At 43.3% G+C, this 16,268-nt stretch overlaps 1 protein-coding gene across 1 annotated transcript in view; it reads right to left on the reverse strand.

Moving 5' to 3' along the window:
- MAD1L1 (mitotic arrest deficient 1 like 1) overlaps positions 1–16,268 on the reverse strand; it is a 454,057-nt gene that overhangs the window by 253,004 nt on the left and 184,785 nt on the right. The window contains exon 13 of the mRNA XM_033166736.1: positions 925–981. Coding sequence (XP_033022627.1) covers positions 925–981 — 57 coding nt within the window. The remainder of the gene's footprint in view (positions 1–924; positions 982–16,268) is intronic.

The following is a 16,268-nucleotide window of genomic DNA, read 5'->3' on the forward strand; positions in this document are numbered from 1 at the left end:
GAAAGTTTAACTCTGGGATTCAGATGGGAACTGGAAATATGGCAGGTGGAAGCATGGGCCAATGAAGCATCCACTTTCTGACATAAGAGAGAGGAACCTACCGGTAACTATGTCTTTTTGCTTGTGTTTTTTCCTCTAGATCATGGGTAGGCAACCTAAGGCCCGGGGGCCGGATCTGGCCAAATGGCCTTTTCAATCCAGCCCATGGATGGTCTGGGAATCAGCGTGTTTTTACATGAGTAGAATGTATCCTTTTATTTAAAATGCCTCTCTTGGTTATTTGCAGGGCCTGCCTGGTGTTTTTACATGAGCAGAATGTGTGCTTTTATTTAAAATGCATCTCTGGGTTATTTGTGGGGCATAGGAATTCGTTCATATTTCCACCCCCCAAAAAAATATAGTCTGGTACCCACAAGGTCTGAGGGACAGTGGACCGGCCCCCTGCTGAAAAAGCTTGCTGACCCCTGCTCTAGATCAACCTTTGCCAAACTGGCGCCTACCAGATATTTTAGACCAGTGGTCTTTGACTGGCAGGTCATGATCCACTACAAGGTCACGGGTATATCTAAGATGGGCTACAACAGCAGCACTACCAACCATATAGATACAGCATATGGTGAAAAAAGAAAAGAAAACTGGGATAGGTTCTCAAATGCATGTTTCTAAGGCCTTAAAATGCAGAAGACTACTATTTTAGAGCACAAGTCCCATCAGTCCCAACCAGCAAGGTCATGCTTCCATAAGACCCACCATCATACAGACATGCTGACTGGAGCACTGCTCTGCTGCCTAGACTTCTGCTGAGCAGATCCTTCATTTTAAGTGAATGGATGTGGCTGAAAGATTATTCTTGTCCCCACAGTCCATTTTTACCATGTATTGCAAAGAATAATAATTTAAAAATCACCAAACTCTAACACTTACCAGGTCCGCTCTTTGTTTCTGATTCCCAGCTTCTTCCAAAGTCTGGGACAGCTGAACCTTAAATGCAAAAAGAAAGAAAAAGAATGTTCAAGAATTCAACCAGAACAAAAACAGAAGTGGAGAGGAAAAAGAGTAAACATAACAAAGTGATAAAGGGGCTCAGCTGTGACTCAAGAACCCCAGTGAACAGGTCACCTCTGCTCAGCTTAGGGCTACATATCAATTGTAAACAGGAAGGCATCATCACAAGATTACCTTCCCTATCACACTCCTCAGCTCATATTTCTCTCAAAATTTTGACCAAATTTGAAAAATGTTAGGGTCTGAGTGTTTTCTCCTCAAAAGCCAATATTAAAATGCATAGAGGTCCAGCCAGAACTTCAAGAGGGGAGAAAGAATGCTAGGGAAAGCTGATGCAAGTCATCAATGATAATTATGTCACCCTCTTAGAGCAGCACTTTTTATTTTATTCTGAGGATGATAGGCACTCATGGGAAAACAACCTCAGCATAAATCTCAGAAGAAGGTGACTCAAAGGAAGAACCATAATGGGGGAAGTCTTCAGTGAGGGAAGGAGGGGAAAGAAATATTGCAATAAAAGTTTGTCTGGAGTATTATGGTCTCTTGGTTAAGGAACACTACTTCTCAGTTTGTTGAAGGGACTCATATATCATAGAAATAATCTCTGTATCATGTTACTTGGATGGAAGGTCATCAACTGGAATTTCAGAAGAAAAGCTGGCATTCTTATCTTCTTTTAGAAATAACATAAAAACATATTCTCCCACCACCACACTTCTCTTTCATGAGATCATGTCAGAGACCAATCATCTTCCCTATAGCTACACAGAAAAGATTAAAAAATAATCTCAGCGGATGACACAGAAACCCATTTAAACCATAATAAACAAGCCCAACGAGAACGGAAGCCTTTCATACAAACTAATTCATGTCATTCCAGGCAGATACTCATTAAAACTCTCCAGGGTCTTTAGAACAGCATCCCTTCACTGCATGAAATGGTATTTACAAGCACAGCATCCAAAACGCTAGTGAACAGCAAGTGGTTCACTACAAAGAAATGGTGCTGGTTGTGGATATAGTGGGGAGGGGGCATCAAGCCACGAAAGCTAATCACACTGAAATGCAACAAAACAGAAATCATAGTCTCAAGAGCTCAACATAAAACATGTTGCTCAGCTTCTCAGACAAACACTGCAATTATGAGCTTGCACCGGTCCCTGGGTTCAGCGGGAGCTACCATGAAGTCAAAGAACCTGGCTGTGCACACCCTGCAATCATGTCAGAGTATTAAAATGAAGAGGTGCTCAAACAAAATGAATGTGATTCTAATATAAAGCTGGAGCCCAGTGTGGGAAAACGGAAACACACTCATTAAACACTGCAGGATATGCTTGCCCTGTGCAGACAACAGCGAGTAGAGGGTGAGCAAGAGGGGAGTCGTAATTAAATTACAGATAAGTTTGGAGCTAAAATACTGGGAGATTGTGTGTAAATATATGGACACCTAGAAGCAAATTATTCCTCAATATTTAATTAGGTTGAATTACATGAGGAGGCTGGAGTCAACAATGAGATACAAGGAGGAGGATCATAAGTTATCTTGGCAACAGTGATTACAAAGTTATTCAAAGAAAGGAACTGACTTTACATAAACACAGTGAAAATGAGTAAGTAAACTCTGATATTGGTACAACTAAATTGCTACTATTATAACCAAAAGATGTAAGTTGCCCCTCAGATCAGCCTCCATACCAGAGAACCATTAAGTAGCTAATGTGACACTAATTTTCAAAATGATGATGATGATGATATCCCACACATCTGGCCGGGTTTTCCCAGCCACTCTGGGTGGCTTACTGCACATAAAAATTGTAAAACATTAAAAAGTTTCCTAAACAGGGTTGCCTTCAGATGTCTTCTAAAAGTCAGATAGTTGTTGGGATCAGGGAAGGGGGTAGTTTTCCTGAAAATTAGAGGCCGGTGAGCTTAACTTCTATCCCAGGAAAACTGGTGGAAAGTATTGTTAGGGATAATATAACCAAGCATCAGAGCCGTCTCATCCGTAGAAGCCGGTGGCGCGGTGCGCCAGGGCGCTGGGCGCCCCAGGGGCGCCCCCGCGAGCCCGCCGGCATACCGGGCTCCTCCTCCCCAACCCGCCCCCGCCCCCACGGGCAGGCGGGCACTCGCGCGCCGACGGGCGGGCTGTAAGCCGCCCGCCCTCGCCTCCCAGAGCCCCAGCTGGAGCGCTGGAGCGGCGCGGGGCTTTGCGCGACCTTCCAGCACTCCAGCTGGGGCTCTGGGAGGCGAGGGCGGCCGGCTCGCGCTCCCGCGCGCAGCCGCCCGCCCACCCGATGCAGCGCGAGCTGCCCAGCAGCGCCGCGCCGTCCAGCTGCGCGCGGAGCGCGAGCTGCGCGCGGAGCGCGAGCCGGCCGCCCTCGCCTCCCATCCCGGAAGCGCTGGAAGGGCGCGCAGAGCCCCGCGCCGCTCCAGCGCCACGCCCCTCACCCCCCGCTCGCCCACCCCCCTCCCAAGGGGCGGCAAGCGCGGGAGGGAGGCGGCGGAGAGGCGGCATGGCGGGGGCGCCGGAGGGATAGCCGCGCCAGGGCGGCAGATCCCCTTAAGACGGCTCTGCCAAGCATACAGAAGAACAAGCCTTGCTGAAGCAGAGCCAGCATAGCTTCTGCAAATGCAAGCCTTGTCTCACCAACCTATTAGAGTTCTTTGAAAAGGCGAACAAGCATATAGAGAATGGTGGTCCAGTTGACAACCTATTACTAACTTGGATTGGTCCATATCAAGGCTGAGGAACCTTTTTCACTCCAAGTGCCACATTCCCTCCTGTGGAAACCTAGAGGGGGACATATGCCAGTGGGTGGAGTCAGAGACCAAAGGGGACAGAGTAATAGAAGTGGTGTTTGCCTTTGTACAATAGGCTACATTCCAGTCACATAAAACTCTGGTTTCTATTTGTGCACAGGCGTGCACCTCTCTCTATCCTCCATCTAGGCAAGCAATATACATTTTCACAGTTCAAAGACACATTCCACCCAGCAAAAGCATCTGAAGAGAGCACAGAGCAGTGCCAGAAAGGGACAAGACATGGATATGTGGCCTAGGGAGAGCCCCAAGAGGATTTGAGGGCCACATTTTGTCCCTGAGCCTGAGGTTCCCTACCTTTGGCTCTATATCTTGGTACATAAAATGCAAAAGTAATCAAAAACAGCCTGACAGCCACACACAAACACTGTTAACTATGAAGGAGAAATCCACCTTTGAACTTAACCAATGGATCATTTAATCAATGTGCTTCAAGAAAGCTGCCAGCCGGCGTAACAGCTTAAAAGCAGCAGCTGGAAAGAGACTTGGGAAGGCACAAAGCAGCCTGTTGAACCCCTTGATCCTGGCACACTTGGATTGTTGTTGTACTGGGCAGCCTCAGAGAAAGCCAAGGGAAATTACACCATTGTTCCTTAGAACTTGTCTTTCAGAGAGGTGGAACAGATTGGCTTTCCATGTCATGAATACATGCCAAACTGCACCTTAAGCCAACGTGCTGCATTATATGGTCTCCGATATTTTAATAGCACTTTCAGTTTTCAATACATAGCCATGAAACACTTGCCATTAAATTTATTGGGACAAAAAGGGACAGCTCTTGGTTAATATACACTGGACTTCATCTCTGGTAAACAGCAATGTGAACAGTGCCACCAAAATGTTTGCTGCATTTTTTTAAGATCCTGCGGTTTTGTGTGCATGGCCAGGCCACCTTTCAGACCACCCTTATAAGTCCCAAAATAAGCACCACTTGGCTAGGACACTGCTGCCTCCTAGCTCAAGACCAGTCCAAAACAGTGCATACACAGCTCCAGAGAAATGACCCCATTATTCTGCAGCTCTCTAGAGCACATAGCTAATCCTCAAAACGATTTTATGTAATACTCATGGAAGCACTGTGAAATATTTGTATTCCCATTGGTGCAAACACAATCAAAACAAGTTAATGGGGACTCCTTGTGGAAGTAAATAAGAATATTGCCATAAGTCCCACAAAGGTGTTTTGGAGGGAGTGCCCAGATCCAAAGGAGAAGAAGTGGGAAGAGCCCAAGGAATTGGAGTTGGACAATCTTGTCGAGAGTTTCAAAGAGTTATAAGTTGTCAATTCTGGGCCACAAGAGGGAGGGACCCAGTAGCTTGGGGAATGGAGATCTAAAAGGTTGTCAGAATAGTTGTTCTTAAATATTTTTACTGATAGCTTTATTCTTTTTGTAAAACATTTTGAGGTGTGGTATTTTTGTGGTCCCATGGACTGCAAGAAGATCAAACCTATCCATTCTCAAGGAAATCGGCCCTGAGTGCTCACTAGAAGGACAGATCCTGAAGTTGAGGCTCCAGTACTTTGGCCACCTCATGAGAAGAGAAGACTCCCTGGAAAAGACACTGATGTTGGGAAAGATGGAGGGCACAAGGAGAAGGGGACGACAAAGGATGAGATGGTTGGACAGTGTTCTCGAAGCTACTAACATGAGTTTGGCCAAACTGCGAGAGGCAGTGAAGGATAGGCGTGCCTGGCATGCTCTGGTCCATGGGGTCACGAAGAGTCGGACACGACTGAACGACTGAACAACAACATTTACGAAAGCAGGCAGAAATTCCAAAACAAAAGGAGGCTGAGCTAGTTCAAAGCCCAGTGTTCTGCTTGGAAAATCAGACTTAACTAAGGCAGCCTTACTGAGCCTATTATACAATACTTGCAAACAAAAAACAAAATAGTAAGCACAGCTGCATGCAGAATTTCCAGACTGAAGAATCATTTAAATGATCATTAAATTGTTATAGTAATCATTAATCAAACAACTATTTAATTGGTGGACAGCCCTATTAATTGTATATATGAAATTATGATCAGATCCCTGCTCCTAATTTACCACAGAGCTTCAGCCTAGCCTTCTAGAGAATGCCAGACAGTGGATGCAATTTGTCTCAGTGCTGCAGCTTAACTTGAAGCACAAGCATCTTTTCAGACACTGAGAGAACATTTCTCTGCTTATCTTACTCTCTGAAGATTTTCAGTTCAATGGCCCTCCTCAAGCATTTCCTAAGGAACAGTAATTGTAGCTACATCAGTTTGCTCTCTCTCATAAAACTTGCACACAAACCTAAGAGAAATATTACACAAAGGTAAGTAAATCACAGAGGACCAGGAGCACTGTTCTCCTTGGATCTGTGACGAGAATCTGTGAAGCAGCCATTAAGGCCACCCACTGAATTTGAAATAGTTGCAATGGAAAATCCCTGAGAAATAACAAATTGTTTCAGGCACAATCTATTCATTATCAAATAGGTGGTTAAATTGGACACATCAACACTCCCAACTGCTTCTCTGGAGCCTGACTGGGAGCCAATTGCCTTTTTTGATGGATTATGCTGCTCCAGAGCAGAGTGCGGTTGTCACAGAAGCTCTGGGCTCCTCCATCTCTAGTAAATACTTAGCCTTTCTAACCAAATGTTCCAGGGTAGTCTCTGGCCATTGGACAACACATCCTAATCGGCTTGGATCCCTTCACTATTTGTTCTCCAACCCCTGTCCTCAAAGTTCCTTACCGCCTTTCCAGCTCTGTTGTGTTCTTTGCTCAGACTAGCTAGAGCTCCAGAAGAGGCACCATCTCAGTTTATTACATTTGCAGCTCAAGGAAACCTACCAGGCTTCAATCCCCCTCACTCGCCCATCTTAGCCTTTTCTCTGGATGCTTATTGGCTCTGGTTGAAACATCTTGTTATCTATATGCCAGGGTGCCTGATCCTCAAAAATTCACAAGGAACTGTTCAAGAAACCCCCAGAGTCTGAGTACCAAGGAGCTTCTGCTCACTCCCGTATGGCCAATATTTGTGCTTCTCTCCATCTGTGTGTCCCCTTCTCTCCTTCAGGTACCCACAATGCTTTGTAGAAATGGGCATTTCCATTCTCATTTCCTTCAATCGGAGTTACACCTAGAGTCTGCTGCCTTCTCACAATATTTGGTATCTAATACCTCCTATCTTTACTGCCTTTTAGCTTTAACCCCAAAACTTGACAGACCACTTTGAACTTTGCCTCAATAACCATAGAGCATAATAGTAGCCTGCTGGATCAGGCCAATGGCCCATTTAGTCCATCTTCCTGTTCTCACAGTGGCTAACCAGATGTCTGTGGGAAATCAGTGAGCAGAACATAAGCACAAGAACACTCTCTCCTCCCTTTGTTTCCAGTAACTGATATTCCGACTGTGGAAGCAGAGCATAGCCATCTCCATTCTTTTTTTCACTTCTGTGAGAATCTGCATATTTCAAAGCATGACATGAACCCATGATCACAGTGCCTGGACACAGGCAATCAAGTTTTATATCCACAGCAGTGACCACAGGAGGAATGACTGCTGGGAGGAGTGCAGAGAGAAGAAACGCCATGGTGCATCTGCAGCACCACAACTGGATGGCCTTCATCTGCTCCACCTGCAATAAAACATGTCTCTCCCGTATCAGTCTCTACAACCACAGAAGGTGCTATAACTCTGCAACTTTACCCCAGAGGCACACTTCCAAGACAGACAGATGCCAACAGGGACCCCCACATGTCTTCCCCTTTCACGCCACTTTGTCTCAGGTACATGACCAAGTCAAGTCAGTCAGTCCATTTTTTCAATCTATTTGCTTCCCAACTTGAAGCAGAAGAGGGGGGCACTCACTATGGTAACACAGCTGCTCTAGGGAGCACAGTCTACATACAAATCAGAATTCTAGGCTCTTAACACAGCAAAAGCCCACATCATTTTCCTCCTCTTAATAAGACAGCTGTATACAGACCTAGCAAGTCAATTTGGGTGATTATTGGCCTCTTTACCTACAAGGTCACAGACCCAATATGAATCCCTGGTTTTTGAAATGAAGCTCAGTCAAGTTTCATCAATATCTCGGAGTCACTTCTTAGTCTCTGCATTTTCAATAAAAAAGGCATCTCACAAAATTATACTGGAGAAATCACAAGCCAATCCTATTTCAGCATCTTGTTTCAAAAACATGGAACCTCAATAAGGCTAAGCAAGTGGCTGTTTGCTATGAAATCCAAAAAAACCTTTTCTTTTCTTTTTATTTTGCAACCACTCTGAAACAATCACAATCTTTTGATTTGGGGGCAACAGCAACATTGTCTAGCTAGGTTCATACCTGTGTTGAGCATAATACAATCACAGCTGAACCACCTGCTCAAAGTATAGATCTACATTTGCTGTCTTCTATGAAAAAAATTAGAACCCTGGACAAACCAGTGAAGGTGATATAGCTGCGCCATTCTCTCTCATTTTCTTATAAGAACAGCAAAAGTAGTTCTGCTAATCTGGGATTTCAGCTAAAATCAAGGAAGGAATGGCTTAATTTACCTAAGGAATTTCAGAGTGTGGAAAGTCACCCAAAGATATATAATTTGGCATGATTATTTGGCTGTTTTGTTGTATTTTAATTTGGAATGATTTAATGTGGTTGTTATTGGATTATTAAATTGGAAAACTTAATAAATATCATTTAAAAAAAAATACAAGTCTTGTATTTGAAAAAGGTGCCAATATAACATTTTTAAAAGACACACAAAAATGTATTCACCTTCTTGTATGTGATATTTTCATAAGTTTTCTGGTTTTGCTGAAAGGCGGAGGGCTTTGATTTCAAACAGCTGCGAAAAGCTCGATTGTGTGGGTGGAAAGTATTGTGACAAAAGTATGTTCCAACAGTTGCACTGCTAGACTTCAGTTTATTTGCATAGTACAATTCAGTGTATTAAAATATTGTGAAAGCTGCTATGAATAGTAATTTCCACCAGTAAAACATGCCAATTTATAGTACTATGCCAAATAAATTTCAATAGTTAGGGAAAGCTACTGAATTAGCCTTTTCGTACCACACGTCACGAAAAAAAATTACCCAGTACCTTTAATTAAACAGAAGAAAGATTCAGAAGTAAAACAGTAAGAGTGAATGCATCCTGTGGAACATCACTAGCATGTTTAGCTGATGTTTATTTTAAAGCTACAGGTTGGAAATGATCAGAATGAATTCACATATGACATTACACCTTGTATGCCTCCTTCCAGCAACTCCTGCAGCCAAATGTATTGGTCTACTTTCCTCTGGACCATATCAGCAAGACCAAGAAAGAAGTCTTGTCTTCTGGGCAGCCCAGGACCTCCATACCTCTTGCCCAGGCCTGTGCTCCAGAGAGGTCGCTTTGGTGCTACTAATGCAGCAAAAACAACGTGGAAGGCAGCAGTTACGAGTTACCAGTCTCTGCAGCCCCAGAAGTTTGGCTTCACTCTCAGAGGCACACTCCATTGTCTCTTGAGATAGATGGATGCCAACCTGGATGTGTGAATTCTGAGCATCAATAGTCAATGGCAATCACGCACAGAACATCGCCTTTTCCCATCATAGACAAATACCCCAAAAGGGTAGATGTTGATAAAGTCAACAATCCATGTCAACTCATCAACTGATGACTGCACTTTGAACCCATTAATTAACTCTCAGACTTCCTCAGAAAGTCAACTAGAAAAAAAGAGAATATTAGACAAATGTTTTCCATATTACTTAAAGGAACCGAGAATGTTATGGATCTCTGCTAGTGTATCACATAAGTGAGAAATAGGAGAGATGTTTTCTCTTTAATTTACGGTAATCTAATCTAATTTGATTTAATTGTTTGCTTGCTTGCTTCAGATGCTAACTTTGAAAACATGCCTGGTATGAAGCATGCCAGCCTCCTTGCAATAACCATACAGAGATTAGGGAAGATCCCACCCATAACTGCATACATGGCTGCCACAAAAGCCAACTACATTCATGGCTGCATAGAGAGCTTCAATAAGCATGAAACTTCAAGGTTCTTGTGATGTCAAAAACATACATATTTAGGACTAGAGATGGTGGTACATACTAAACATCCTGCATTCGTGACCCTGAGATCTTCCAGGCACATCTGCCATTCAAGTGACTTTGAATGAGCTGTGGTTCAGTGGCAGAGTACACAAAAGCCCTAGGTTCCACGGGCATTTCCAGGTAGGTCTTTAAAAGACCTCATCTGAAATCCTGAAGAGCCACTACCAATCAGTGTAGATAAAACCAACTTAAAACAGACTTAGTTTAAGGCTGTTTCCTGTGTACCTTAGAAACCAGGGATATCACTAGACCCATAGTATCTCTCTTACTTGGCTAACCATACTGGGCTCTGGTTTCAGTTTTGTATATCTTTTTGCCTCCCCAATTCTGGATGAGTAACAGTAGTACTACAAATACACATCCACATAGATTTCACATGGAAACCAGAATTCTAGAGTCTACTTGTCCTAGCCTATGTCACCATGAAAGCCAAATAAGCACATCTTCCAGCACATCTGGAATATGCTCTAAAAGGAAAAGCAGCTTAGAGTTGCCCTGAAAAGGTCAAAAGGTGGGAAACCTGTGCTGGGGCAAGCTCTCCAACTGCTTTTTCCTGGCCACATGACTTCAAAGTGTCTGTCTGCAAATGCAAGGAGAAATTGCACCAGCTTGTCTGCCAAGTGGTCACGATCGGTTGCCATCTCACAACCCTTGCATTCTCCTGCGCAGGTTTTGGCTGGGAGCCTGTGCTTTTTCCAGGTGTCCAAGGGGCTGAGCTTGCACCCCCTCCCCATGCTGACCCACTACGGATCAGATCAGGTGGGAGAATGGGGAGGAAAGCACAGGAAGGAGAAGGAGAAGGAGAAGGAGAAGGAGAAGGAGAAGGAGAAGGAGAAGGAGAAGGAGGAGAAGGAGAAGGAGAGGAGGAAATAGACCCCCACCCCTAAAAAGTAGAAGTGAAAGTGCTGCTCATGCAGAGCTCCAACAGAGCTCCAGCTCAGCTGTCCTGGACCAAAGCTGGTCTGGGGAGACTGCAATGGCCCTTGCGCCAGGAGGATCATTAGTGAACCCTGTCCATCCAGAGGGAAGGGCAATCCCAGTCTCATGACTGTCCTCCAGGATCACTGAGGAAAGGGCCTTTTCAGTAGTGGCGTCCTGGTTTTGAACACTGTTTGCAGATAGGATCACCAGGTATTCACCTTTTCAGGCAAAGACTTTAAAAATAATAATCCATGCTTTAATTTTTTTGCTGATCTCTTGGATTCTGCTGCATAATATTTTTTTTATCTTGCTTTTACAATTTTGCTGTTTTAGCTTATTTTTATCACCATCTGTTTATTTTTATGCGCTTGTTATTTTATTGCGAGCCAACCTGATAAATATGATTGAAAGAGCGGGTGTAACTATTAACAAGCAAACAAACAAGCTTCCTACTCATGGGCTGCATCTGCCCACCTCCTGGGTTCAAGAAGGAAAGGTTGCTTCACCTTCCAGCAGAAAGCTACAGAGGTGCAACTCAGGTGTTTCTGGGTTTCTACTTTCACACGCACACTGTTTATGGCAGAAGAAAATACAGATTCTAAATCTCATTGGGGGAGGAAAGAGAGCAAGTCCCAGCACTATAGCCTGCTCATTTCTTCCTTCTTGTTTTCCTTCAGAAGCCTTGGCTACACAGAAGACAAAATACAAAGATCAAAAGGATCAGCAAGCGTCTCCTGGGAATACTATGCTTTCTGTAAACACACACTTATTTTGTATGGTGCCCCTATTCCAAGCCAATGGCACTGTTGCCTCTGGGGAGCTAGCATGCTGCCAAGCAAAACTGTCGGGTTGCAGCTCTCTCCTTGACAGAAAAAGGCAACATGACTGATGAAACTCTGCCAAGCCAGCTGCTGTTGGAGTTGCAAGGCAGCTAGGACAGCATCTTGCAGTCACGGCCGAGTGAACCTCTGATACTGATGGACTCCAAGGGAGTCATTTGACATCCTTGGGACTCAAGAAGCTTGATGCTAAAGCACTGCCCCTCCTCCCCATACCGGACACAAAATTGTTCTCATCATGCACACACACACAAATCACAGCTGGCAAATTTACATGCTTAGCATGCAAGAACAACAAGGGCACCTCACTCGGTTCACTGTGTGTCCTTCACTATGTAACTTTTCTATTAACAGCCTACCATCTCTTTTCCTCTTCCCTTGGCATAAATGGATATAAAGAGGGGCTAACCAGAGAACTGAACAGTAAAGGAAAGCAAAAGTAGGACTTAGTCATGTGCATTATAATTTTGATAGGTCAACATATCCATTTTGATAGGTCCACATATCCATGCCCAGGACCAAACTTCTATCCTTCTAACCTTCTAACCTCCTATCAATGGCATCATCAACACAGGTAAACAAGAATGTAGACTTGGCTTCAATTTCTCATTACTCAGACATGCTCCATCCCTCTTTAAATTCCTACACTGGCTTCCTATTCATTCATTGATACAGCACCAACTCCATGGCCTTGTCCCTCTATCTCTTCACTCCTGTGTATGCCCTTCAATTCCATCCCCTTTAGCCGTCCACAAGTCTCATGCTCTGTCAAACAGCTCAACCGTTTCTCCCTGTCCGACTCTTAAGTCTGTATGAAGCTAGCTCTCTTTCAATTCCTTCTTTAAATCTACCTTTTATGTGAAACCTTTGCTTGATAAAACATCTTAGTTCCATGCCCTACTGAAGGGGTGGGGAACCTGTAACATTCCTTTTGGAACTCCAGTTCCCATCAGCTCTTGCCAGTACAGCCAGCAATTATGGGAACTGGGGCCAAGCAATTTGTGGAGGATTATAGGCACTTCACCCTATCCTACTGTAACCAAGCCTGAAGATGCATAACTCAAATAAATTCCAATTTATTCCAGCCTATATATTCTGAACCCTTATGCTGTTGTTTCCTCTTTGTCAAATTTTAGATTATAAACTCTTCAGAGACATGCTACCCACTCATATTTTATATAGCAACAGTTGTTATTATTTTTGTCATTATTAACAATAAGTGATGTATGAGTGGTTGATAAAGGTAATGCTCGAGGTGGTGAATGGTTGTAGTGGCCGTGTGAAACAGATGACAAGTTACATTGCATGAATGTTGTGTTGTTTGAAAAATTGCATTATACTGCCTTGTAACACTCTCTAATGTTATTATTTATATTATGTTTTTGGATACCGTTTATGTACTTTGTTATGTGATTCATTTGACATAGTGTTACTGGTGTGTGTGGGTGTGGGTGGGTGTGTACACACTCTTATATTATGAGTGTGTATATTGTAAAGTGCTTTAAGATCTTTTAGATTGTAAGTGGTATATAAACGGAAACATTAATACTATAGTGATAAAAACTAGATCTGAGATTCCTAGAAGGCACCTGGAGCCCATGTGGCATAGTGGTTAGAGTACTGGACTAAGATCTGGGAGAAACAGATTCAAATCCCGAAGCTCGATGGGTGACCTCATTGTCTCTTAATGATGGATGAAATGGGAAAGAGCTCCTTGAAGGAAAGGAGGAAAATAATTCCAACATAACCACCACCAACAATAATAAACAGGACAGGTAGGAAGATGATATTTATTTATATAAATATTTATAGACTACACTTTCATAAGGTTATAACAAGGAGATGCAACTCAATAGAAACTATATTAGTCATACACACCACCAACCCTTTGCTGTGCTTTATCTTTTATAATTCTGCTTTTCAACCAGCTCCCCACTTTTCCACCTGTCAGGGAACTGTCCCAGGCTCAGCGGAGGGTGGTGGAAGGACTCTTGGGATGATACAGAGAGCCTCAGCCCCGCCTGGACAGTAGCACTTCCTCTTCCAGCGGAGGCAGAAGTCTCTAGTGGGGAGGGGCAGGCCGCCCAGGGACTGAAGAGCTGAGACTCTGGGGATGTTGGAGAGGCTCTGCACTCCCCTCGCTCAGAGGACAAGCAGGGGGACACGCCATTTCCATCGCCCCGAATGTGTAGAGGGGTGAAACGCAAAGAGAGGAGGTGGGGATTCTGTATACCGAAACTCTTTTGTTGGGGTCAGAACCGGAAGGGGCCATTCCCGGATTCTCCCGTCAGTTGATACAGACATAAACTTTTAAGCTCTGCACTGTACATAATAAAACTACCAAAGGAAAGGTCGGAGTCTTGCCTGTTTACTCATGAGCACCTACGGACCTTACACCACCCATCTAATCTCCCATTTTCTTTTCTGATTTTAGCTTTGCATTTAAAGGTTTTAAATGCAAAAGTACTGCATTAATGTTGGGAGTACTTTGTTAACTCAAGTCAAAAGTGAGATACTAATATAAAAATAAATGAATAGGAAACAAACCAATAAGTTTCCTCAAGGATTTTTTATGTTGAAGGCTGCAAGAAAAACAAGAACCCCACTACTTGCCTCCTTGATATTTTTGCATTCTGCACTGCATGGAAATGAAGTGTTCCCCCTCTTTTTGTTTCCTAATATATGAAAATGTATTTCAAAAATCAACAAAACCCAAGAGAATTTTTAATGTGCTGCAAGGGCTTCAACTAAACTATCAATCTGATTCCCCGGGAGCAAGCAAATCAACAAATATATTCCCTCCTGGCATCCTCCTTTTAAAGGATTCACTGCTGTTCTAATTGACTGCCGCTGAAGCAAGTTAGTCTATAAATAGGAAACAGGGAAACAGAATGGAGAGACGAAAGCACATTAAGAAAGAGTGAGCTAGAAAAGAAGGTGAGGATGCTACCAAGCTAAAACAACCTTTGGGTGGGGCTGGGAAAGAGAACATTGCTAGAAGGGTGCAAATCAAACGTGCACACCTCTGTTTGAAGCTGCAAAAGATATTGAAAATGGGGTAATATGGTTTTAAATGCTCTGAAGGAAATAATGGAAGAGCTAGTTATAATGCAGGTCACCAGTAAATAGACACATTCTCAGTCTAAGCTAGTGGCATTATCAGGCATAACACAATACCAGGTGCCTTGGAAATTAGAATTCTGCCACGGTGAAGTGCTCCATGAGATAAGAGGTTAAATTAAGCTGTGATCCCATACTTTGATTTGTGAAGAGAGAGTAGTCTGACTCGAGACCAGCACTTTGATGGAGCTGACATAAAGTTGTATCTAGAGGACTGGCACAAAGGAGAAGACAGACGCGGGACTAGCAGGGTCATGGGATGTTTCCCATGTTGCAGTCAACTCTGTCAGAAACTACATCTAAAAATTTTGCACTGGAAAGACGGACACAGGTGCCAATTTTGGAGAAAGATACAAGTTCTACAAAAGTAGTTCTGGATTCTCAGCATTTTTCCTAAGCAAGCAAGGTTGTGTACAAATACTTGTAGTGCTTCATAACTCCTTTTCCAAGCAGAAGAAAAACACACAAGCCAAAATAGGCATGTTGTAGTAGACAAGACTCTATTAGAGAGTTGGACTACAACCAGGGAAATCCAGATTCATTTCTCCCCTCTGTCATAAACTCACGGGGCCAAGTCACCATCTTTCAGCCTAGCCTACCACACTGGATTGGTGTGAAGATGTAAAGGGATACCATACACATCACTTTCCATTCCTTGGAAGAAGATGCAACAAACAAATAGATTTTTTTGGGGGGGGGGGAATGGAGATGGTGTATCTCCCAATATGTTGAAGCTATTTCTGATGTCCTCACAGTTTTCACACAAAGCCCTGCAGCCTGCAAGGATATCTTATTGGATCTACATTGAAAGCACTGATAAGGCAACCCCAAAGCAATGCATCATCAAGCCAATGATATCCATGTATCACTAAAGGAAGCTCAGCAAAACTCTATCACACCGTTTTCTGCATGCCAATTACCTGAAGCCAACAACCCAATCACACATGATGAGGATCTATCAACTAGAAGCTGGGTCCTGTCAATCAAGTTGTGAGTTTTATATTCTCCACTGCATTCTCCATTACCGGTACATTCTCTGAGCAGACAGACAATAAAATCTACTACAAAGTAAATGAGAGAAGCAAATGCATTATGCTTTAAATATTTTCAAGTCTCTACATTTCATATTTATTCTCTTCATTAAGGTGTCTAAACATAGAAGTCAAAGAAAAATGACTTCAAACTTGAAGGCTGCCTGTTTCAGAGACATAATTAACAGCCAACGGTAAACAGGCTAATGTATCTAAGAGTAAATTTCTTTCTGGATATATGCCATATATATGGTTGAGAACATGTGGATACATCTTGGGAGGTGATCTCTTTTCCACCCTTGATCCTTCCCATACTCAGGCATGGAAATAAATTCCAAGAGCAAGTGAAGCTTAGCGCTCTGGTAAATGGAAACTACTGCTGACCTTAACAACAATAATATACAGAGAATGTGAAATCAAGGAGCTGTTGTGAAGTGGTAATGAA

This window comes from Lacerta agilis, chromosome 13, assembly GCF_009819535.1.
Source record: "Lacerta agilis isolate rLacAgi1 chromosome 13, rLacAgi1.pri, whole genome shotgun sequence".
NCBI lineage: Eukaryota > Metazoa > Chordata > Lepidosauria > Squamata > Lacertidae > Lacerta > Lacerta agilis.